The sequence below is a fragment of the Mixophyes fleayi genome, chromosome 1 (assembly GCF_038048845.1).
Source record: "Mixophyes fleayi isolate aMixFle1 chromosome 1, aMixFle1.hap1, whole genome shotgun sequence".
NCBI classification, from domain to species: Eukaryota; Metazoa; Chordata; class Amphibia; order Anura; family Limnodynastidae; genus Mixophyes; species Mixophyes fleayi.
The window spans coordinates 297145043-297171883 of NC_134402.1; the positions used below are offsets into that span (position 1 = coordinate 297145043).

At 38.8% G+C, this 26841-nt stretch overlaps 1 protein-coding gene across 2 annotated transcripts; it reads left to right on the top strand.

Moving 5' to 3' along the window:
• The first annotated feature begins 1189 nt into the window (after positions 1–1189).
• CTSL (cathepsin L) lies at positions 1190–5135 on the top strand. 2 transcript variants are annotated; one of them, XM_075211076.1, is made up of 8 exons: positions 1190–1294; positions 2253–2394; positions 3032–3154; positions 3239–3385; positions 3749–3973; positions 4107–4275; positions 4358–4475; positions 4858–5135. In XM_075211076.1, exons 1-8 carry the CDS (start codon positions 1260–1262, stop codon positions 4955–4957), a joined length of 1059 nt encoding a protein of 352 aa, XP_075067177.1. In that variant the 5' UTR covers positions 1190–1259; the 3' UTR covers positions 4958–5135. The 2 variants fall into 2 exon arrangements, with proteins under 2 accessions (XP_075067177.1, XP_075067178.1); XM_075211077.1 differs by lacking the exon at positions 1190–1294 and adding an exon at positions 1404–1530.
• Positions 5136–26841: the final 21706 nt, after the last annotated feature.

Below are 26841 nucleotides of genomic sequence, written 5' to 3' on the forward strand. Positions count from 1 at the left end.
GTAGTTTAACATATTAACTTTTATTGTTAACTTGCAACTTGTAATCACTGATCACGAATGGAGCAGAGGAGGAATGGAATTTAATAATGGCTGTGTGTGCATAGCCTAAGGCTTTTATTATGTATTTTGTTCTTAATGCTGACACTGCCTCACTCTATTAAATATTACACGCATGCGATGTGCATATCTTTATAATAAGGTAGCAGAGGTAGTAACATGTTAGTTTCCGGATTTCACATGGGTTAGTCTAAAGATTTCACTGCTATGTTTGCTTAATAATAAAATATGTATTGACCTATATTTGTTAGCTTAATAAAAACTACAGAAATAAATATTGCCCTATGCTACGGTGGTCTTTCTATAGAGATCAATTTATATTCACATTTATACAACTTTACCAAAGATATCGATTTTCAGTGAAACCAACAAATAAATATGTTCGTAAAATCATTGCATCGTTGAAAATGAAATGATCTGATGTATACCCTCACATAACCGGCACCTCGTGCATAATTGCCAAATATTTCCCAGGTACACTTTGTTGCTAAACCAGTTCATCCACAAAGGATACATGTGATATTATATCAGCAGACCTTGGAGCACTACAATCCCCATAATGTCAAGTAAACAATTTCCATCATCATTATTTTTTTATATGGCGCCACCAATTATGTAGCACCTGACAAATTTGGCATAGGAACAGTAAGCATAATAAGAGGTATGTGAGCACAACCAAGCATAACAATAAATGCATGGATGCAACTAACAGAGCAAAACACATTGCATACAGAAACAAACTAGCATCTTACCTATACTGTACTTTTTGCTTTTTAAATACTCAATTTCAATAAGTATTATTTTATAAAGGCCATAGCATAAATTGTAACAATTATAACATGCAGCAAATTATTATTTAAGTTAGTTAATATTGAAAAATAGGGACATTTCCAGGGAAATCATGAGACTGTCCCTGTAAATTAGGGGTAGTTGTCAGCTATACCTGCAATATGATCTGTACATACAGTGATAACAGGCAGATAACAACATACACCTACATATACAGACAGTAATATGGTGTATACACACAGCCCTCTCCCCCCAGGGTAACACAACATAAACAGAAAGTCACGCGCTACTCAGTCACATGAGTCCCGGGAATAGGATCCGCCTACATCCTCGCCTTCACCCAATCATTCGGATAGTATGTGCTCATGGGGCGTGGCTGGGATCGATCTATATAAGTGTGCCGGCTCTGATCGATGTTACGATTCCCAGCAAGTGACTCGGCAGAGAGGTACGTGGATAGGTGATACAGGCTGGGTTTGGAGGAGGGGGCGCTGCGCCCTTGAGTGCATAGAACGGGTTGTTTTGCAGACGGCACTTGGCGGTGGGATAAAGGCTGCCCCGTGTGCAGGGTGGTCCAGGCCACAGACGGGATGATATATTGAATCTCTGCTGTATCCGAATTTGTTTCTTGTTGCAGAGACCGATTGTGGCATCGTTGAACCTTTATGGTGTTTTGTGGCCAATGTAACCTTCTTATGTTCGCTGCCTATATACTATCCATGTGTGTTATGTAAGCGCAGAGTGGCTGCCAGCTGACCCAGTTATTACATTCCTGGCTGTGTACAATACTCTGATGGCTGCAGCCTGTTTTTCCTCCTCGTCTCCTCCCTGCTCCTACTGACTGGTACAGCTGCCCTGAGCAATGTAACAAATTCTCAAAACTCTCTAGGCTTGTGTATAAATATGACCTGGTGCAGTACTGTAATATTGTATGATTGTGGACTGAGATGTGGTATTGGCTAAACTCCTTTCTTTGTTGTTCCTGGCTAATTTGGGGGGAGGGTTACTGGTGGGGTATTGTCCTGATGTAACATATGTCCGTGTGGGGATGGGAACGTCTTTCCTGTGTGTCCAGGATTTTACAGCTTGGTCAGTGTTGTGGATTCCTACTTAAACGCAGGGCACAATTTGAAATGTTACAATAACTCCAACTTTGTACTCTGTCTAAACGGGCTGACTATGTATTAGTAATGCCGGTGACTTGCGTTATAACTATTACCCACTAATCTAGTTATGAGGCTTCTGATTACAGCTGTAAATACTTTAGTTTGCATTGTAGCTGATGTTTGGAGCCTTTAGCATTTTTACACTTGGTTTAATATCCTGCATATGACCTTAAACTAAAGTTTATTTTAAGTTTTTTTGCTTTTTTAGATTTTGTGCTAATGGGTTTTCTTTATCTCCAGATCTGAAATCATGACACCATATATAGTTGCGGTTGGTATCTCCCTCTGTTTAACAGCTGTCCTAGCTGCCCCTACCACTGACCCAGCCTTGGATCAGCATTGGACGCTATTTACAAATTATTATTCTAAAAGCTATGGAGAGGTAAGTTGTGTCTTCTGTTATGTCTTTTCAGACTGTTTTCCTAAATATTTAGCAATGGGTTTGATGGGGAATTCAATACTGGATTAATTTAATATGTATGAATATAAAAATATATTTTGGGTCAATCTATGCATGACTCGGTTGTCTGCTGTTAATTGTATGATCAAATTATTTCACTTGGCACCACTGTACTGAGAATGTTCACATTTTTTTTTTTTAGTTCAAAATAATTGAAAAGGCTAGGTGGGAAAATACCAATAACATGCTTGTCTTGTATGAAACCTTGTCTTATAAGCTTTTGGAACATTTGGATGTATTTGAGAACATTATGAATGTAAACAAGGACACATGTGCTTCTACAACAGGGCTGTAGCCAAACCACTTCAAATGGTGAAATATATAGCTATTGAATTTCTTGTAACCTAAAAAAAAAAATGTAAGGGTCTAAGATAGATACATAGATATATTTTTTTTTCTTGTTTTATACTTTGCAATTTTTGGATTGTGGCCCAAATAGCCTGCAATAAGTTGCTATTTTGTGAGTGTATATAATATACTTTTAATATGTGGTTGAAGTGATTTCTAATTGATTGAAATGTAGCAACAGAAAATGGTTAAACTGGCTCTATTTTTACAGAAAGAAGCTGGCTGGAGGAGGATGTTATGGGAGAAGAATCTCAAGATGATTGAAATGCACAATATGGAACATGCAATGGGAAAACATTCTTATAGGCTTGGGATGAATCAATTTGGGGATATGGTGAGTATTTATATTTTATTTTTATATACAGCTCTTTTAGTTTATATATGAATGATTTAACTTTTCAATTTTTATGCTCTTTAGACTACAGAAGAAGTTAGACAACTAATGAATGGATACAAACCTAAGGCCCAAAAAGGAGGATCAACATTCCTGGCACCCAATAACTTTGAAGCACCAAAGACCGTTGATTGGCGTAAACAGGGATATGTAACTCCAGTGAAAGATCAGGTATGTGGTGTATATTTAGGATGGGGGGGTGGTCTATGAATAGTATATTGGTAGGAAGGGGATTAATCTGGCAAACCGTTGTAAATTAAAGCAATTTCCTTGTTGACCACTTGTAAAGGGCCTTTAACAAGGGTCAATGTTTAATTTTAAAAAGCCCTGAATGTTAAATGGTCGCATACAGCTGGAAACGTCTTCCTCCATTTGGATAACTGAGCAACCTAGTGGCAAAGCAGATGTTTGACTAGCATTTGTGGGGCTGGCCTTTATGGTTTTGAGGTTTAAAGAGACTCTTTATAGATGTAGGACAACTGTATTCTCACTCGCAGGGAATCTGACTTCTTTCATCCTATTGTCTGTTCTCAGGGTCAGTGTGGCTCATGCTGGGCTTTCAGTGCCACTGGGGCTCTAGAAGGTCAGCACTTTAGAAAGACTGGAAAGCTTGTGTCACTGAGTGAACAAAACCTCGTTGACTGCTCTAGACCAGAAGGCAATGAGGGTTGCAATGGTGGTTTGATGGACAATGCCTTCAAATATGTTGTTGACAGTCATGGCATTGATTCTGAAGAGTCTTACCCATATATTGCCAAGGTAAGCATTCATATCTCTAATGCTGATTTGGCTCATTTCTGAGTGTTGTGCAACTTTCCCATCTCTTAAAATGGCCTCTTTGTACTCTAGTAATCATGAAGTGAAACTTAAGGGCCTCTGCTAATCTTTACAGGATGACCAGGATTGTAAATTCGACCCAGACAATGTTGCTGCTAATGACACTGGCTACACTGATATCCCATCAGGAAGTGAAAAGGATCTCATGAAAGCCTTGGCTTCAGTTGGTCCAGTCTCTGTAGCAATTGATGCTGGACACCAGTCATTTCAGTTCTATCAAAGTGGTATGTAACTTTATATGACTAATACTACATGGGTTTCCCGCCATACCCACATGTACTGAGGTTTTGTTTTTATTTCATATAGGCATCTACTATGAACCGGCATGCAGCAGCTCTGATCTAGACCATGGTGTTCTCGCTGTGGGCTATGGATTTGAGAATGAGGATGTTGATGGAAAGAAGTACTGGATTGTTAAAAACAGGTATGTCTTTGTTGTTTTGAGTAAGGCTACTAGAATGTAACTTTTCAAACAAAGTACTAGGTTGTGTTGATTATATGTATATACCTCCTTTCTTGACACTGAGCTGATCTCTATGGCACAGATGATCCCGCTATTAAATGCTTGTCAATTTCTGTCAACGGAAGATGTCACAATTCTATAGTTTGTTATGTAATTCAGTGGGCTACTTCTCATTACATTGAATAGCCAATGTACCATTCCTTGAATTATAGCTTCTATGTTTTATTCAGCCTTGGGAAGGTAACCGACATGTGTGGAATGAGACTAAACCTTGTTTAGAAGGTAAGATTGGTAGTTACTGTGAATATATTCAATAACATATTTTTATTTTTTTTATTTTTAGCTGGAGTGAGAAATGGGGCAACAGTGGCTACATCTACATCGCCAAAGATAGGAAAAATCATTGTGGAATTGCAACTGCTGCTAGCTATCCTCTAATGTAGTGTTATCTGAGACCTATAACAAAGATTTTAGGTATCTTCATGGTGGAGAACTTGATTTTATCGTTTGGATGCTACAAAATCACTTGTGCTGGGAATTCTTACATGAAGCTATTTTACCACTGTTTACATTGTTTTTTGTTTTTAGTGTTTTTATGTGAAATAAAATTGTTTAACCAAATATGCGCTTGATAGTCTCTTGCTTCACACCAACACACTGTTTAATTTTGTACAGTGGACGAGATTTGTTTTGCTCTTAAAAAACATTACACCGCTAGTGCCATGTGATTGTCAGCGATGGGGTTAAGGTGACACTTTAACTATACAACACCTATTATAAGACCATTGCACTATATCAACCAGTGAATCATGAAGTTTGACTATGATCCTTAGATCTTCATAGTAACTTGAAGGCTGCTTCATTATAAATGTCTGGTACACAAAATGGCTGCATCACTAAAGTGGGCAATGGCTACAAATGGATGCACCTTCCAGCGGAGTCTTCAAAAGTATATGAACAATCAACTTGTAGGCAGTAAGCATAGACCATTATATGTTATACACAAAGGTTCTCTCATGAGTGTAATTATCCTTTTAACATCAACATTTATTTATATAGCGCCAGCAAATTTACAATTGGGAACAAACATTAATAGTACAATACTGGGTAATACGTACAGACAGAGGTAAGACGGACCTGCTTGCAATCTATAGGACAATGGGAGTTTGAAACACAAGCAATGTGCTACATCATATTGCACAATGGACCAGCTAGAATGCAAAATCCTTTATAAACACATTTAATGCATAATGTGCAAACTGCATAAATTCTGCAAGTTATCAAGATTTGCTTGAGCATAAGGGGTACCTTATTGGTATTAACTTCACATCTATAGTGATCAGTACTATCATTGGTCTTAAGATGGCTCCCCCTTAGTAAAGAAGAAAAAAAAATGGCTCCAATATCTTGTAAAGAAATTAAACCTCTCTTACTGTAAACAATGACCTTGCCTGAAACTTTTATGCTTGACAGTTTGTAGGGTAGAAGTCTTGAGAGAGGACAGAGTGGGTGCTTCCTGAAGTCTGGGACAAAGAAATGTATATTTCATCTTTGTTTGACCTTGTCTCATGTTGCAGTAGGAAAGCTAGTCTAGCTGATCCATAGAGAATAGATTTTAGAAGTGATCCTCTTGTTGGGGGAAGACCAGTAAGAAGGGGTTTCCTATAGTCAATGTGGGAGTAAAGTGCATTAATTTAAGTTTTTGCAGTGTATTCTGTGATGTGCATATTCTGGAAAGGCTTGTTAGATTTATAATTGATTTGGGTAGATTGGATGTGGGGGAACAAAGACCCTTGATTTACATGGTGAACACTCGGGCAGCAAGCTTGAGGGGTGTAGAAATCCATGGCGAGTAAGCAGCTTTTGTTCACTGGGGGGAAAGCTAGTAGGTCACATTTCTAGAAAGTTTGAGGTGAGGGGACATCCTAGATTAAATGAGACCTTACATAATGCAGGCCAACCCAAATGGTAAGAGATTTGGAGAGGACTGGTAAATTTGGGCATAGATACTGAAATACAAAAGAGCTTTAGTTTCCCAAGAGAAGTGGAGAAGACCAGAGGGTTTAGGGCTGAGCATAGCTTTATCTGTGAGAAGTTTGTATGTTCTCCCCGTGTCTGCAAGGGTTTCTTCCCACATTCCCCCCAAAAAAAACATACTGGGTTAATTGGCTGCTAACAAAATTGACCCTAGTCTGTGTATGTTAGGGAATTTGGACTGTATAAGCCCCAATGGGGCAGGGACTGATGTGAGTGAGTTCTCTGTACAGCGCTGTGGAATTAGTGGTGCTATATAAATAAATGATGATGATTGTAGTTCTCAACTGATAAAAGAAAGGAGTCGATTGAATGCAGAAGATGAACACTGAAAGCAATCAGAGTAGGATGAGAACCAGGTTAGGAAATTGGCCTGAATGTAACCTTTGCGTGAGTAGTCAACAGTGTCAATTGCAGCAGAGTTGACCATGAGAATATTAAGTAACTGCTTTTTGGTTTATCACTGATGAAATTAACTACCTTAGTGTAGTCTTCTATCTGTAAAATCTATTGTGTATATATGTGAGATCATGAACATAATGCTTAAAGTAACATTTTAGCAAATATATAACATAAAAATATTTAAGTAATAAGCTACTATGTGGATACAGGTCCTTACTATACTATTTACTATTGACCTGTTAACATTGCAGGTGACAGGTAGGATTTATCACGCTAACATTTTTCTGGCCAGTCTATAGGTCCCTACACCATTGGCAATAATAATCTTGTGTGCTTAACCAGTGTGCCAAACCTGATTGTTCATATGTGTACTATTCTATTTTTACATGAAGCATTGCAATTAGTTCTCAGATAAATATTGCAGTGACTATTTGTTATTCATCACATGTTAATTACTATAACAGCAAATTAAACCAATATTTAAAGTGAAGACTTTTTTTTTTTTAATTTTTGTATAACATCATGCGGTTTGAACAATGGGTGTCTTATTTGCATTGGTGTATTACAGGGCCCTGAGTGTCAGGGCATGCAAAAGCCAGCATGTCCTGGCAGCCATGAGTATGCTGGTGCTATTAGTACTACAAGCACCAACATGATCGTATTGTTTATGGCAGCCAGGTCTTGCTAGGACCAGTAGTTCACCAATGTAAAATAGCGATTCATTTTTAATTAATTGCGAAAATTCTACAGAAAAACATATTAACAAAACTAGTGTTTCTTTTTTTATATCTATAGCACAGCATACTGTCAGTACTGGCGTTATAACCTAAATGTTCTCATAAAAGTGAAATGAATACATTTTAATGCACTATGGTAAAATAGGACTGCTGGTATAACAGACAAATTTATTCTCTAGTAAAAATCATAAAAGTTCAACATAACGCATGCAAACCTGGTTATAATAATATAAATCACAACATAATAAAACCAGAGATATAACCCTTGAAAAGAATAAGTAATATATGCTATCATAGATCATATAAAATAAGTGTGTAGCATATAATACATACTTAAACACATATTTATACACTACACACTTATTTTATATGATCTCTGATAGCATATATTACTTATTGCTTTTCAAGGGTTATATCTCTGGTTTTATTATGTTGTGATTTATAATATTATAACCAGGTTTACATGCGTTATGTTGAAATATTATAATTTTTATTAGAGAATAAATTTGTCTGTTATACCAGCGCTCCTATTTGTCCATACCTTATCAATTTAGACATTCCAGTAGGATGCCTATTTGGTAGCTGCTGGTATATTCAGCCATTACCCATTATTTATTCTGTACACCATCTGACGGTCTCGGTTCTGAAGAGCGCCATCTCCTGTTTTAGTAACTGTTATTAAGAGACTACTGTATGCCTGCCATTAAATGTCTGTTAAGGGGAGGTGTATAAAGGGACAGCACTGTAGTTATGGATTGCACATTTAACATACCTGTTTCTTCTTTCCACAAACATTCTCAGGCAGGACCGGTGCAAGGATTCTAGGCATCATGTTGAGTCATAGCGTGGCAGTGTTTTATGTGTACAGATGGACCAACATACCTTGTCCTAATTTTAGGATAGCCACTATGATAAGCAAAGTCAAGTAGGAAAAAGAAGAGAGTAAAACAGACTTCAAGCTTCATTGGCTTTGTTGTGTTGAATGTTGTATTCCTTACTTTGCTGTAATCTTTGAAGCCTGACAAACTTGCTTCCAAACGGCCAATAGGGTGACACCATTCTTGCAATCACCCAATAGGGAATGGGGCATATGATAATCCAGTGATATAATACAATCTATTGGCTTGCGGTCCTGGAAGTTCAGTAATATGAGACTAATTTCTTTTTAGAACACTTCAAACACTACTTCCTAAACCAATTCATCTAAAATATTTAAAAAGGTTCCACAATTGCATGCCCTCTCATCTAATACAGGAAATTGCATTTCTGTTGACTACATAACTAAAAGTGTAATTTTATTACTATGTTTGTTCAATTAGGTCATTTTTAAAATGAGTTATTCATATGTCCAAATATGATAATGGGAAGACAAACATTTTATGGTGTTTATATCTTTGGGTGGGGAAAATGTCTCCCATCTCCTTAAATACCCACTCAGCTATAGTGGTGTATCAAATCTTCCAAATAGGAGTCCACCAATAAAAGGATTCTAACCCATTCACCATTTATCCCTGCTCTGCCCCTTCGTTGATGGGGGGAGCAGGGTAGTAAAAAAAAAAATAGATATACAGTACACACCTGATCGCAGCGCCGGAGTCCCTCCTCCTTCCTCTCTGCTCTGTTTACACTGAATGTCAGGTGTCACATCATCAAGTCACGCCTGTCATTCAGTGAGGAGCAGCACAGAGAGGACCTAAAAAGAAGCAAGAAGACAGAAGAGAAGAAATAAGCTAATAGAAAGGTAAGTAAAAAAAGGGAATAACGCAGAAAGGCACCATTGAGGAAAAAGGAGGGGAGAGAGGCACAGTAAGGAAAAAAGGGGGGGGAGAGAGGCACAGTAAGGAAAAAGGGGGGGGGGGAGAGAGGCACAGTAAGGAAAAAGGGGGGTAGAGAGGCACAATAAGGAAAAAAAGGGGGTAGAGAGGCACAGTAAGGAAAAAGGGGGGGAAGAGAGGCACAGTAAGGAAAAAAGGGGGGGGAGAGAGGCACAGTATGAGAAAAAAGGGGGAGGAGAGGCACAATAGTGGGGACTATCAATTTAATATGGGGTGGTTTGGGGGCTACTGAATGTGGGGGTGAGTTTGGGGAGAATGAGGTCCCTTTATTAAATGTGCCTAGAAATTATTTAATGGCAGTGACGGTTGCGGGAAATAGGTATATTTCTGAAATGTAAATACTATTGACTTATTGCTGGGGCTGTTTGTAGGGAGGGAAATAGGTTTATTTATTAAACTAGGTTTATTTATTAAATGTGAATACTATTATTTTAATGGGGCTGGAGGAAGGCCTAATTATAATCATGGGTGGTATTGATTTAACACCGGGGCTGGCTGTAATTTTCTAAATGTACCCATTTTTTTTCAAAATAGGACACCTAACATTCCAGGATCCAGACAAGCCGCAATTAAAGAAACCTGCAACCACAGGTGGTGAAAGGGAGAATAACAGGTAGGAGAGAGCAGCAGAGTCTGTGAAATGTTGTGATTTTAGTGGGACAATCCCAATTTTTGGTGACCGTTCAATGGTGTACACAACAATGCAGATTTTTTGTCTGTAGGAGGGTGGCATGGCCAAGGCCAATGATGCATTATCAATGCTATTTTTAATGTGCGGTATCACTGCTAGTTTTAGCGTGCGGTATCATTGCTAGTTTTAGTGTATGTTATCTTTACCCGTTGGTATTTTTAATGTGCGATATCATTGCTAGTTTTAATGTGTGGTGTCAATACCCATTTTAATGTGGTGTTTTGATGATTGTTTTAATGTACAGTATTTTAGTTTGTGGAAGCAATGATTTTTCTTATGCCGGCAACCTAGGCAAGCCCTCTGGGAGAGCTGGAAGTGTCATACTGTGGGCTGTAGGTGATGTAATGCAGGATATGTCACTATGCCCTTAATTTTAGATCTTAGGGGCCCCCCTGTCTTAAGTGCCCCTGGCCCCCCAAAGCCTTAATCCAGCTCTGACTACACCATCAGTCGCCTATCCCTTCTGCTTCTTTTCCGGGTTTTTAATGCTAAGATTGGAGGATAATAATTAATAAATCTTTCTTTAATAAACTTTATGAAAATAATAAAATGCCTTTTTTTCTCTACCCTACTGCTCGTGGTAGTGGTGAGCTGACAATGGCAGGGTGTTGTTTGTGCAGTGTGCTCCAGTGCTTGACCAGTTGTCACTGTAGTGATTGGAAAGTGCTCTCGGGTATGTGTATGGGAGCCTCAAGGGACTAAAATAAATAAAAAAAAAAACGAGCCAGTTCTGGCCTCAAGCCAGGCACATAAATGAATTAACCTATGCAGTGTGCTGCTGCACTGTTAGGGGAAGGGGAGGGGGGTGATAACCACCTTTGCTAGCCTCTGCTCATATGTCAAACACATACATTCCTCCGTGATGGGCAAACATTTTTTGAGGTTGTTTTTTCTTTAAGTACCCATTCTGTTCCAAATATTAAATAAGTTGGGTGTTTCTCTGAAGAAAACTAAGCATTCAACTTAGTATGCTCCTATGATACCTACAGAAAAAAAGTAGTAGGTGATGTTTATTTATAGGAAAGGAGGACGGGTAATTATTCTGATTTATTTTTATTAAGATAACCTTAGAAACAAACCCATAACAGTGAATGTGTTACCAAGTCTGAAGGAAATGAAAATTACCCGTGTTAAACTTTTAGTTTATGAAAGATGTAGTATTTACAAGAATCCACTTTTTCCCACTGTTCAGCAAAATGTTCTATTTCCTGTAATGACAATGCAGATCAAAAGGAGGAAGCAAAACATATGCTTACTGGAACTATGAAGAGAACATGCATAATCCATTTACATTATCATGTCTTTTGAGTTCATGCAAACACACTATATTGTAATCAGTTTCTTCGTGGTAAAACTGGACAAGATCCAGCAGTCTAAGACAAGGGCTGAGAAGGTGGATCACTTCTTTTGTAAGTGGAGGTCCTTAGATGACCACTTTTGGCCAGTGTTTAAGCTTCTTCCTACTGCATTTCCCAACATGTCCAATAGTGACCTGAACTGTAAAGCCTAAAGTAATTGCAGATGACAATACAGGAAAAAGTGGATTACAGTAACAGAAAGTCTATTACTGAGGTAAATAGTGAGGTAATGAAAGTACTAGTGAAGGCAGAGGTAGAATCCGAGGTAGGTAGCTTGTGGTCAGGCAGACGAGTAGCCACCAGGGATCGGGAGCCAGAAGGGTAGTCAAATGATGCCAGGGGATTAACACAGGAAATTAAGGATATACACCAGTAACCCAAATAGAAGAGTCAGGTACGCAGGTTTAGGGAATGAGACTTGATAAGGGCAATTTACTTATGTCTGTTACGCCTTGCGGCTATTGACATGAGCTTTAAGAACAAGAGACAGAGGTCTTTTTTCTTTAGCAGCCGCCTTTCCCGTAGAGCCGGTCACGCTCACAGGTACTTGGATTCCCCCAGGTCTTAACCTCAGCGTAGTGAAAGCTCATATACAATACCGCGGCAGGTGGGTAGAAGGCTGTAGCCAGACAGAAGTGGATGGTCAGAAACTAGCCGGAGTCAGGGGTCCGTGGCAGGCAGAATAGTCAGAAGCAGGCAAAAGGGTCAGGGATGGCAGCGAACAGGGATATCCAAATAACAAGCAGAGGTCAGGGCAATCAGAGTTCAAGCGGGTCCAAAACAAAGCCAAGGTCAAAAATAGGAAATCTATCAGGAGTCAGCAAAACACACAGCAGGTCAGCAATCCACAGGGAATTAATGCTATAACCAGCAGGGAGGCTAAACACTCCCTGCCTTAAATACACAAAGTGACCAATGAGAAAAGGGGGGAGAGGTGGATCCCAAGGAGCCCCAGCAGCTGCATAATACTTAAATAATTTAGCCCACAGGCTATAAAGATTACTGTGCGCACGCCTGGTTGCCCAGCGTTGACGTTGACTCGCCCATTGCCCTGGCAATGGCCGAGACAGAGATCCTGGAAGTGATGTCCTGGCTGTTGTCAAGACAGCAGGGACATAGGAGCAATAACAATGGTCTGCCGCAATCTTTTACAGGGAGTGTTGGTTGCGGGAAAACATCACCCAAGTGCAGAAGTGCAGGAACTTTGCACATGAAGATTGGCTTTGTATGATGTCACAAACAATTGGGTACAAACACAGTAATAAAACAATACTGGGTAATACAGACAAACTGAGAGGTAAGAAGGCCCCGCTCGCAAGCTTACAATCTATGGATATCCCCCACCATATGTGCTATTGATATGTAGATGATGCAGAATGTATGGTCAGATTTAGGCCATTATCAATTAAAGTACCCTTAATTAATAACAACCTACCTCACATGTTCATGCAGCATGTCCAATTACCTGCTGCATTGTAGCAATTGGATAGTTATATCTTGCATGCTCATTGCATGGTCCTGTAAAAAACACTCTGTACCTAACTTTTCTCTCTTCCGGATTCTCTGGAAAAGCACAAGGTGGACACAGTAAAAATTTTGCTTCAAAGTCCAAGCTATAATCAATTTAGGTCCATTTAATTCTTTACATTTGTTCCCTAAAATACTACTTGGTTTAGTCTCATTTATTTCATGAGGAGACATCAGAACTGTGTTTATTATTAGTGCTATTGCTGTTGTTGATTTGTAATGTACCACAGTGCTCCTCAGTGGCGGGCAGTGGTAAAAAAAAGGGCACACATAAAACAGGGACACACAAGGTAGACAAAATAAATGCAACCATGAAAACAATAATAGGGAGGGCTCTGCTCATGAAAGAGTATACCATCTAACAGGAAGAGGGCACGTTTGAGACAATGAGAGCAAATGTGGCTCAGAGTGAATATTGTGACAATTTTGAGGGTGCGCTAGTGTACGCAATATAGTGGGAGTAGGATTAGTTCTAATAAAGATATGGATTTCAGAAAGTTTTAAAATATTTGTAGGCACTGGGAGAGCCTGATGGTGTGTGGTGGGTATTTCATAAGTGGGTAAAGGCAAGGAGAAGTTTTGTAGGCAGGAAAGATTGATAATTATCAGAGGTGAGGCATAGGTCAGAGGTAGATCTAAGATGGTGAGAGGGAGAGTATTTTGAGATGAGATTTGAGATGTCTGAAGGGGTTGTCTTGTTCATGATTTTGTAAATGAAGGTGTGTTTGTAGTTCTGCAGGGCAATGGAGGAGGTGGAAGCACCTTTGCCCCCCCTGGCTTGGGCAATATGGGCAATGTAGTAGGCAGCATCTGCAGCTTGGACGCTGACACTTGGGCTCAGTGGGTTGTCCAGCAGCCAAACAGATGGCAACAACAACCTCCGGTGTGTCGGAGCTCGGTGTGTCCAACAGCTAATAGAAATGGTGGTTCAGTAAATTCTAGAAACAGCATTGTTTGTGGTATGATGACAATCCTCAGCCCTACTGTATCCTTTACCAACATTTCCACACAGTTTTGACACTTGAGAGTTGCAACGTTTCTTGCTAGGTGTTGTCCGGCCAAAAGAGCCTTGGGACATCGGCTCTATTTACATGCCTACCAGGCTCAAAATGTCTGCTAACAACCATGGGGGACAACTATGCAGAATAATAAGAATGGTTTGTAGAAACTACCAAAAATGTCAGAGCTAACAACGGTAAACAGTTGTGGATAAAATCATAAACTTTTTGCTACTTTAAAGTTAAAAATGCCTTTAAAGATATTTGTTACCAGTCTGTGTAGGTCCGTTATATGATTGTTACAACTATGCTCTGTGTTTCTGTCGTGCAGTAACATTTTTATTGACTTCAATGTGTCATAGGTTAGCATGGGTGATGGGTTGGATTCAAGTCTCCTCTAGGTCGAGAAATATACTAGTAAGTTAATTGGCTGCTGACATAAATGGGCCATAGCATGCGTTTGTGTGTGTGCACGTACTTGTGTGCTAGAGAATTTAGACTAAAAGCTTCTGTCGGGCAGGGACTGATGTGAATGATTAAATATTTTCTGTACAGCACTGTGTAATATGGTGCACTATATAAATAAAAGGAAATAAAATAAAAAATATATAGTATTGCAGCATAATCTGTAAAAACATACATCAAAATTGACAAATCAGCCCTTACTTGTTTGTTTCAGAGTGTTTATGTTTCCTGAACCCTTCACAGTTGTTTGCACTAACTCGCCTGGGTCACGTAGTACAACCTCTCACAGGACAATACTTAAAACAGTTAAAGTCTAATACATCTCTATGTTTAACACTTCAATGAGTGAAGTACACATATCCATTGTACATGTGTTACATATAGTATGCTGCAAAGAGCTTCAAAGACTACTACCGAACCTAGTGGGTGATAGTCATCCACTGCACATTGTAAAAGCCGTCTTGAAGCAGAAGGAATTTGCATGATACCAGTTTTAAAGCATCAGTATTATCCCACAAAACCAAAACTACAGATTTAAACTTCACTCTTGAATTGTGTACAAACCCTCTTTAGAGTCACTAGCAGCTAAGGATGCATACAGAAATCATCATTTTACAGCATACACAAAGCCAGGGATAAATCCAACTTAGAGACAGCTCTTTCACTCTTATTAGCTCCCATGAGTGCAAGATATGGATGAAAAGTATATAACTTTTTATGATAAGGTGTTTAATGTTTAATATGCAGTGGAGGACTTTTAGGGCTGGATTTACTAAAGGGCAGTTTGAGGAAACCACCAGTTTTTGGTGGTTTTAAAACCGCCAGATTTACTAAAGGCCAAACTGCCAGTTAAAAGGCTGAAAACAACAGTTTTGCAAAACACCACTTTGCATATCGCCATCCCGATTTTTAACATGATCAAAATACAAACAGACAGATTTACTAAGCTGCCGTTTGACAAACCGCTGGGATAACAGAGTGACCAGAATAACAGCAAGAAAAAAGAGGTGGTTGTGAGAGGTGAGATTGATCTGCATGCTGTTTGTGTTATCTTGCCATTGAGAACAAAAGTGGAAGCACAATTGACATATAAATTATGGGGGGGAAATTATTTTATAATTAACTTATGGGGAAATTGTATTTTTTATTATATTAAGAGAGCACTGTTATTGCATTATACTATGGGGAAATATGAATATATAATTATATTAACTGGTTGATACTATTTCATTGTTAATGGGGATATAATTCTTTATAATGCACAATGGGGATATAATTCTTTATAATGCACAATGTGGTATTACATAGTGCCCCCATAATATAATAATACAATAATTTTGTCTCCTTAATATAATGAAAATAAAATTTGCCCCATAAGATAATTAGAAATATTTTTTTTCCACTTAAGCAATAAATAATGACTGACCCCCATAATTTATATGTCAGTGGTCCTTTCTCTTATCTTCTGAAGCCAATCAGAAGCAAGTAGAAAAATCCTGTCTTTTATATGCTGGTTTTGATGGCGGTTTTGACTAAACGACCAGCGGTTTCTCTGTTTTCAATCCTCCACCCATCCTAGTCCTATCAGTTGCCCTGCTTTGGTTTTTGAAACTGCATCATTAATATTATTTTCTCTTATTGTTAAAATAACATAAGACTGTTGGAAAATGTATAGTTATATATATATATCAAGTAAATGTAGAAGTACCGCACACAAACAACATATGTATGTAAATGATTGAGGGTAACCAGTCAAAGAGTAATAAAGCACAATTCAACCAAGGGAAAAAATACCTGGTAGCCAACACTCCACAGTATAGTAATCTATATACTGTGTATATAAATAAAAAAAAATAATAAAAAAAAAAAATATATATATAAATAGAGAGAGAGACACGCACACACATTTACACGTAACTGAAAACTGCCATCATGTGATGTCAAAGAGGAATTTGTTTCCCAATATTTTAAAGCATCTGACATAGGGAAACTTCTGTCCATTGCCAGTAAATGATTTTATATGACTATGGGTACTCTGGTAGATAATGTTGTTTAAAAGCTTTTAATAAATTAATAAAATAATATTCTCTATAACTAACATGGGAGGAAAGTAGGTACAGGGGGTGCAGCTGCAAAGGGACCCGCAGTGGATGGGGCGCCTTCCTTGTCAAATCCCCAAGCGTATATGTGACTTTTTCACCATTGTGCAATACATGGGGGTCTTATGGATTTGATGTAGGCTTGATAAAGGTGCAGCCATGACTGAAAAATTGCCTTCTGGGGTCAAAATGTCTTTCAATTGATGCTAGTCTATGGTGCTGTCACATTCCCCACTACATATACTAAAAAAGCAAATATTTACTAGGAAATGTAAATTAGAGCATGGTGTGTGTTGCTGAAATCTCCCGTGGAATTCACATTTTTAAAAGTTTACGGAAACAATTGACAAAAATTGCAAAGCAAAACAAGTTCTCTGAATAGCTTCATGTATAATCAGCAGCCAGCATGTGACCATATGCAATGCACCTTTGTACAGGGAACAGTAAGCCTGACTTTTACTCACATATATTAATATTGCGTGCAGTGGTTGAACTGAAAATTTAGAAGTGGCGATATGTAAGTGACTGGAATCGGATAGTTTTGCGATGAAGCATTAGGAGAAGTGGTGATATGGCACACCACTGTATACCAGCTCACTTCCATTGCTGGTGTCATTAGTAATGGAGATAAACTATGCTGCTGTCATTTTTGTCTCACTGTGGGGGTGCAGCCCGCTACCATAGACCGGACCACTTGTCATGAGGTCAGTCTGGTAGAGAATCGGAATGAATGAGTTTCATTGTGATATGCTACCTGACTGTCCCTGTACTGCTGTGTAGTCTTACAAGAAAGACTAAAGGGTATATTTACTAAAATGCAATTTTGCCACACTGCATGTTTTTTGGCTATTGTATGCACTACTATATTCATTCATATCAATGGTGGCACTTCTAGTTTCATTCATATAAATGGTGGCTTCACTGTTTTCATTATTATTACTTTGGGCACTACTATTCTCATTATTATCAATAGTAAACTACTATGTTATCAATATTACCCTGGGACCCACCAACCAGGGGTACCAGGAGGGGCCCAGTAATGTTCAGCATTGGGTCAGTCAGCTCTACGACCCCATCAACCCCGACCCCCCTCCCCCTTCATCAATGCTGAGCAGCACTGGCCTGGAATCTAATCTATGGTAAAAGCAGATATTTTCCATACAGTTTTACCAAGTGGGTTTGCTTAAATGCCTTGGTATCCAGAGCTCGCTGGGACTTGTAGTGCTCCTACAAAACATACTGTGAAAAAAGACAATTAAAAAAAACAAACCTCACCACACACACTCTAATTTACCACCTTATTGCTCAGAAGGTCTATCAGCTTCTAATCAATGTATGAGTGTGGATAAGCCGTTAATTTCATTCTACATGCACTTTTTAATATTTCGCTAGTTATGTAAATGTTAATAAAAGTTTATATGTGCACACTTATTGTTGGGTGTGTTTTAAAATAATACTAATAAAGAATATTAAAGATTATACATTTATTTTTCAGATAATATTACTACTCTAACCCTTAGAGTGCCCCATTACGCATACTCTTTCTTTTCTCTGATGATACATATTTATATTATGCAAGGGTGCACCTCCTTCAGTGATGAACTGTATACAATTCATTCGTAATTATTACTAATTAGATAAATCCAAATAATCAATGAGATTTTGAGGGTTTACCCAGTACGGTACACACTTCCATCTAATACAGGGAACAGTGTGTCTGACATTTGTGTTGATAGTAAGAAACGCATTTGTTCTTAGGTTTGATTTAAATAAAAAAAACCTTTATAATATAGCATTTACCATTTATACTTTTACTTCTTGTGTACTAATGAAAGTAGTAAAACTTCATTCTAAAATATGGCCACAAAGTCATATCATATAGTCATGAGAAATAAAGAAATCTTTAGGTCAATCTGCCATCAGCCAATCAAAAGTGGAATCATCAATGTCTATCTACACCAGTCCTCATTACAGCTGACAGGCATATCTACATCTCCTCAGTAATAACACGTCCTTACTGTACTCAGACTGCCTTTGACTGCCCCTTCCCTCCTGATCCGTCTCTCCATACAAAAGGAGGCGTAAGTATTAGATGGGACCAAATCTACATACAGACATATGCGTATGCCTTTTTCGTGGTATGCACAGTACAGATTTGCGTATTTTATGGTAAACAACCAGAAATATACCTAAACTCAGCATGAGCCCTTTTATGTGTAACTGCTGTAATGTATGTGTAGCACCACTCCAGAAGCACTGTTACTAAGTGCTAGTGTAACTCTGGGTGGGCTGGCCACGTGCCCCTCCACAGGCAGACCATGCCCTCTTCAGCGCCACGCATTCCGTTATGTGAGCCCCTGGCATTGGTTGTCCCAGTCTGACACTGTCTGTTACATGTCACTTATGAACACACTTTTCTGCTCACAACAGTCAGTATTCTCCGCCAGTCATCATACCCTCCCCACCAAAACTCTTTTCTACCCTCAGCACTTGACTTTCCATCACCCACTTTCTCTTTTCTTGTCTACTAGTTAATGACCCCTGTTGGCAGGATTCGAGTGCTCAAAAAAAGCAGAGGTGCCTGGCCCTCCCCACTGTATTTTAGCCAATCATGTGCCACTTTCAGTACCCACCTATCGCTACGATGATCTGCTATTGGCCAGTTTAACAATAACATTTTGGTGGAGCAGCTGGCTGGCAGCAGTAAGAGGACTCTTACCACTTCGCCAGCCAGTTCAGGGTCCCCGTGTGCATGCATGACCTTACACTGCCAGCTTACACTTGTGTAATGGAACGGAAAGCCCAGCGTCTAGTTCAAATTTTCCCATAATTAAAGTAATAAAGTAAAAAATAGAATAATAAAATAATTGCTAAATAAAAAATGTTTTCTTTAAATAATAAAATATTTTGTTCCAGTGGGAGCCTCTGTTATTTTCCTCCTGAGATGGTGATATTGATAGGAGAACAGAGGTGGTACTTGTACTGCGGCTGTTCTTGTTATATAGCCTACCCAATGCTTTGCATGAGGCAGCTTCTCTGGGGGCCTGCGGTGAAGGCTATCTGTGGCGATACCTGGTGATAGACTTCACTGGCTGGGGACTTTGTTAAATAGAGAGAAGCTCTAAATCCGGCGATAAATCCCATCATCACCTGATTTAGGAATTTTCTCCTTTTTTAAATAGATCGCTTAGGGTTGTATTGGGCCTCTCTGAAAGTCTCTTCACTTTCTGGAAACATTATGAAAGCATTGAAATAAAAAGCTGTTTACAGCACACAAACAGCAATAATTTATTCTATAGTTGCATGTTATAGTCATAGGTATCTTTCTGTAGCAAACCTGAAGTAATGTGCAGTTTTTAAAGATTCTCTCATGTTGTATGTTATCCGAGAAAAAGGATATTATCTAGATTGTTTCCTTTCTCCTGACAACGCAGAGAGGAAATGTTTGTGATTGTCATGGAATGTACTGAGCATCGCAAAGCCATTTAATACTCATCAGACATCCTACATATCTTATCTTCTGCTGTTATTTGGTTCATTCCCAAAACTACTTCCATGTATATCGCATCTAAACTGCGCACACATCCATTTTATTATGTAACAAGGCTAACTTCTTAGACGTCCGGCAGGTTATGTTTATTAAATGTTTGATTTTATCCTCATCTGTAAACATAAAAAGCCAGTGCAACAATACTATTTATATCAACATATACCTAACAAATATGCAACATGTGCTGGCACTAAAGTATTATAACTAAAGTGCTAAAACCACTTTGCAAGTTAAATGCTAATTTGTTAAATGCATTTTTGGCTAACATCCCAATTTCCACAAATATTGGGGTCCCATGCCAGGAACTCACCGTGCTACTTCAACAATGGCTTCTTATTTCCATGTTGACAAGAAGGAACAATTTAAGCCTAAAGCGTGCATTATCAGTCTGTTACACATGAGCTAAAAGGACAGTGATGTTAGAAATTGAATCTCCTCTTCTCCTGGTTGTCAATGAGGAGACATTGACATTACAGAGCTGACAGGGTGGAGATTTCCCAAACTGTGAAAGTCCTTGGCATGGAAGTAAGTAGAGATGTGCGCATCATGTTATAAGATACTTGTTCCACCCAAAGCTGTATTCTCCATTTAAATCAACAAAGCACATGCCTAAGGAAAAATAGGGGCAAGGACCATAGAAATTGTCTTGTGTATTATGTATGTCAAGTTTTCTTGTTACCTGGCATAACCAACCGCCTAATTTCCCAGAGAAAATAATGGGATTGGTAAGAGGACATGTTTGGTGTATTGTTCAGGGAATCACGCAATGCATAGGGCAGCATCAAGTGTAAATATAAGCCAAGCCTCAATGATCTTTCTAGCCTAGTCTATCTATTTGTGTCATTTTATTCCTGTGTTTTGCATTTTGGCACACGTAGCACTGAGTTCATATTGTAAGTACATTATTACGTTGAAATGTAAATGTACAAAGAACATAGTCTTCTTAACAACAAACCATTTACTTGTTTTACTGATGATGTAAGAGAAATGTATCTCCACTTACATGAAGAATATATCTTTCCGTTATGGAAATGAGTGACATAAGTGTTATGTGGGTGTATGTTTCCAATGCAAAAATAGGCTTATGTATTTATCTAAAATACATGCTGATGCTGCAATATTTCATGCAAAGAAGAGTAAAGAGATAACACATTGTTCTATAATGAGGTACCATAAAAGGGAGACAGGGTTAGTGACGTCACTCCAAAACCACATCCCGTGATTGCACATGTGTAGTGTTTAGTCATCGTTGTAACACTTTGCTAATTATTGTGTCGTAACTGCTTACCATTCATTTTACGGTGATTGCATTTTTTTAGTTGAGCTAAGTATCTCTAAAGGAAATAAACCTGCAGAATAAAATATTTACAGCTTATTAATTAAAGTGGAAATAATTTAGTTCAGTGAGGCTGTATCCCAATACTAATCAGATTATGGCCCAAAAGTTTGCATAGGTGGTAGGAAGTAGGAGTTTATCTGGTAGAAACACTGCATTAACTTTTAATTGTGCGGAATACAGTTAATGAGCACTTTTTTTCATGAGCAAGTTTTTTTTTCACAGTTAGATGATTTTAGTTTATTGGCCTGTACATGCCCACCTGTAGCCTTTACAACATGCCTTACTTTTACTTTCTATGTCTCCTCTGATTTATCAGACAGATATTCATGCAAGGATTTAGTTTGAGAGCTGTCCTGCATTATGCACTACTTAATCCAGGGCGCTGCATTGTAAGAGCTCACCAGAGGCAGAACTAGCGAGCTGTGGGTCCCAGTGCAGGGAGGAGGGGAGGAGGGAACCGGGGCCCACAGCTCGCTAGTTCCGCCTCTGGTTGCGCTTACGATGCAGTGGGCCCCATTTTCTCCATGGGCCCCTATACACTGCACCTGCTGCACCAATGGTAGTTCCACACTGGCGCTCACAAAGCAAAGGGAGCTGTGAGTAGGAAAGCAGCACCCGGGAGTTAGTATAGAGCATAATGTGGGATGACTCTCAGACAGTATCGCAACATTACCATATAGGGTGAACTTTATTTTCTTTACTGTCTCCTGTGCAGATATGTAAAATAGATGGTAACCCAAAAATGACTGGTTCTCTATTATACAGCAAAAGCATAAATTGAAGAGACTGTAAATGGGGTTATACAATTTTAGAAACCCCTTTTTTTTAACTGGTTCCCCTATGAAAAAATAGGGGATCATGTTGTGTTGTGAACTTGTAACACTGGAGGACATCCTTCAGCCAATATATTTCACTAGATCCGAATAGAAGCTCTAGTGAAAAATAAAGGTTTAATACATCATATATAAATAAAATAATAAATTGTGAAAAACACAGTTGAGCAATTGTCACATTGCCACCCTTCCAATGACTTTGCCAACTCATCCTTCTTACCATGGACGCATTTTGTGTAGGGGTCATGCATTACCGCAGTAATCTATAAATGTCACATAGGGTTTACATTACCGCAAACCCTCAAACAGTTCTTTTTCCTGACCATTTTTCCTGTCTTAACCCGGCCTTATCTAACTGAATCCTACCCTAAAAGATTTTCTGGTCCTTGCACCTAGTTGCAGATGTGGCAGACCATGGGTACATTGTTCTTGGGCTCTTGAATAAACCCCACATATTGGATATTGCTGTACTCAGGAGAACTAGCCACATATATTTCAGTGGCTGTACTAGTTCAAGCTGTTCACTCTCACCTACAAGGCCCTCACTAACGCTTCTCCCTCCATACATCTCCTGTCCTATTTGAACTTACTGGCCCTCATTACCCCCTCCCTATAGAATGTAAGCTCTCACGGGCAGGGTCCTCTCTACCCTATGTCCCATTTCTTTTTACCTTACAGGACTCTTATGTCATGTCTTGTGCTGAATCTTCTGCTGTTTGTTCACACACATGCCTGAAATATACACCGGTATCTGTGCAAGGTGTAATTGCTAATTCATCTGTTATTATGTTTATTATAATAATGTATATCATATCTGTAAGATGATTGTCGAATGCTACCAAGTTTGTGGCACCCTATAAATAAACAATGATGATCACATTAGAGTAACTAGAGAAACAAAATAAAAGTTCCTATATTTCACTGCATCTTCCTAGATAATGTTTATAAAATATATATTACTAATTTGCAGCCAAGAGAATGCCTGATCTGTCATAGTGAAAAAAACAATATAGAACTTATTTGGGTAGGTGAAGAAAAAAAGCTATTACCATTTACACTGACACATTACAAAAAGTAAAATTTTTTACACCTCAGAATACTATTATACATGCACTATATTATGTGCAAACTATGCTACTAATATGTCTGTTTTATGCTTCTAAAGTTGTTTCTTCCATAGGTGGTTGAATGTTGGATGTTGTTTTGTGTTTACTAGATGATATAGTTTAATACTTGCAAATAAATACTGTTTATATTTATTTTTATGATCTAACAGCTTTTTTAAGCCAGTAGATTGATTCTTGTTAGTACATATATTTGTATAATGTAATAATATTTATTGTATGTACTACGTTTTTGCAGATCAATTCTTGCTTTCACATATTGTGAAGCTAAATACTGTATATATCCTTTTTTGTTTCTCAAATAATAACTGCTAAAAAAAAAGTTTTTTCTTTTTTTTGTTTCAAAATAGGATAAAGGGCACCAGAATACATTTACATATGAAGTCCTGGGGCTAAGTAGGTGCATCTAAGGCAGCACATCAATTCGGGAGCAGTCATTATTGACCATTGTGCACTACAAATCCCATGATTAGTGAACAGGATTATAATGTAGTAACATAGTTGCATTTTCAGATCAGTTTACTTATGTTTTGTTCAATGTGGACTGTGACATTAGCAAATTATCTCAAAGTACTCATTTGTACGAGCCCTGGTCTGCTAATGAAGACATTCTCCCAGAAATTCAGGTTTGTGAAAGGCCTTCAAACAGTGCATAGACTAGTCCCTCTCAGAATGTGTTAATAGCTTTCAAGATAATCAACGAATGAACCGGATAATACTGGTAATATACTAATAGTAGTAGAGATCATCTAGTTTTGTGCTAATTGTGCCAAGTGTTTTTAATCATCTGCATGTGATCCTTATATTGCTTCATTTTCTCACTGAGTCAGCACCCGTCTTCCTATTGTGTGTGACAGGGCAACTCAGTTGATAATTAACCCAGTGCAGTGCCAGGCAACACCTCCCTACCCATGAGCACTTTGTTTCAATCTGGGAATGCATTGCTTCTTGCCTACACTGTCTTCGTAGTCCATTCCAGTGGTTGAAAATAACATAACAGCAGCTGACAGGGAAATCAAGCATGAAGGAAGGACTCCTCCCTATTTTTCTGCTCCATCTGTTTGCTATCTACAGAATGGCTTCAAGTTTTCTGCTCTCAGTTTCTACTGTACCATCAGTTTGTATTTATTTGGCTTTAATAAATAAGGCAAATTACATATGACACATGTGACACTTTTTACTGATGTTGAATTTGGCACACGTTTCAATGTAACAGAACTTAACCATTTATATCCGAGGTATATAACTGGGAATGCCAGCTGAGATGCATTAAATGCCTTTTCAGACAAAGCTAGATGGAAAACATAAAGGGAACTGTTTATGTACAGAAGATGACTTCACTCAGTTATATTGGTGACAGGTTATTTGTATCTCCATATAGACACTGAGCCGCTGTCCTGTTAATAAATATCATAACTGAACTGCTCATAGATTCATATTTCTCCATTTGCTGGTGAAACCTGCTCAGTTTGCTCATACCTCCCACCCTTTGCTCACACCTCCCCACCATCTAGATTTAGGCAGTACAGTCGAAATTTGAGGGCTCTGCTCCCCCATCCCGATATAGACAGCTTTGTCCCGCGGGTGATTTGTGAGACATGTCTCATTCACCGCTGCTCTGCATGGAAGAGTAGTGGTGAACTTGTGCCCAGCAGTGGAGGTGAGGAGGAGAGTACAGAGCAGCCTGGCACTTCAAAAGCACTAGGCATGCCCCATGGGTGTGACCATGCCCCATTGTAATCTGGCCACACACCTTGTCTGTTGGGAAGTATGGTTTGCTGACCAATGGAAGCATCTTTGAATAAAAAAAGAGACTTGATACGCTTATTTGTGAGTATCATATCAGCTTGAATTTTTGGTTTAGTGTTCCTTTTATTGTAATAATAATTTACTTCTACAGACCCTCCAACATGACCACTAATGCAATTACCTGGGCCAAATTAATTGATACGCTTGGCTGGTCACGGATAATTTTTCCCTTTTCACGGGATACTGTGAAAAGGGAAAAATGTTTTTTACATATCAGTTGAGCCCAGGTAACTGTAATGGGAAACTCAGTGGGAAGTTCAGGGGCAGAGCACTTTGTACCAGTTGGTAAGGGACATTATGGTGCCTCTGTTTCCAATGTCCCATCATCTAAACACATAAAGCACCCATAATGATCAGAAAAAATAAAACAGTTTTGTAAGAACATGTTGAAGTGTTGTTAACAAAAGATATTCAACTATTAGCAGTACTAAAACAATACAGGTAACAAGACAAATGCTGGCAGCATATGCTGCGCTATCGAGCAACTGAACTAGAGCTAGATGATGATCTCACTGAACTCAATGCATGTTGGTAAAGGTACAATCTGACCCGCTGACAGGCCCTGATGCTACCAGAATGGATCTGGCTGCATGTCCCAAGTACTGAATAGATGGATCTTGCCCACTTCGGTGAATATCGTCATCAAGCCACATCCACCTCTTCTTTTACTACCCTGCCTTTCCACCTCTCGAATGCAAGGTAGGAAAAGTATGAATATAACTCTGCCTTCTGTCATTATGGCCTAGCTATAGTTTTACTTTATAGTTTGTAGCTGATTATATAAAGATTATATAAAGAAGTTGGTGACTTGCAGAATTCCTACATAAGCAATTTGCCAAAAGGCGAACTACCACACAATTATAATTTTTTTCTGTTTTGGGTATTGTTATTATTGAGATTATCCCTGTAATGTATCTTTATATATAAAAAAACCCTGAATCTTTTAAAATTTATAACCTTCTTCTGCACTTCTTTAGCATATAATAGGTGTGAAGCAAGGCAACCAAGGTAAAAAGTTATGCAGCGGAGGACTGGGCTTTCTGTGCATAGTTTCCAACATTTATACTATTTTCAAGGATCCTTTGCAGTAGAAGGTGGCCACCAAACATTGCTGTCTTCATGCAGAACTCCTGCCTAGCAGCCCTAATTACACCAAAATGCCCCAAATTTGGGCACCTCTCCTGATGAACTCTCATTGACCATCACTGCCTCTCCCCCCATACACCAGGGACTTCAAGCCATGTGTCCGACAGTCCTGATTATGGTCTAGTGCTGGCGAGTTGTGCTTCAACAGTTTGCCTCAAGGTGGCCGGACTGTAAACCTCACCCTCGGACTCATTGCATTATTGGCTGGCTATCCGACCCCCTCCACTACTAACACTAGTGGGGCATCCACCCACCACTTTCAGATTGTACTGTCAATCCGGTACTGGATTCCTATTTCATACACAGCTTACATCCCATCTCTTTCATTGTGGCTGCCTTCTTCATCTACAATTGTACAATCTCCCTCATAAATTGGGGCT

What these genes read in the sequence shown, in the direction of transcription:
- CTSL (XM_075211076.1), top strand. Translation starts at nt 1,260, where the DNA reads ATGTTACGATTCCCAGCAAGTGACTCGGCAGAGAG. An exon ending in TAACTCCAGTGAAAGATCAG is followed by an intron (nt 3,386 to 3,748) that starts GTATGTGGTGTA and finishes GTCTGTTCTCAG; the next exon opens with GGTCAGTGTGGCTCATGCTG. An exon ending in CTTACCCATATATTGCCAAG is followed by an intron (nt 3,974 to 4,106) that starts GTAAGCATTCAT and finishes TAATCTTTACAG; the next exon opens with GATGACCAGGATTGTAAATT.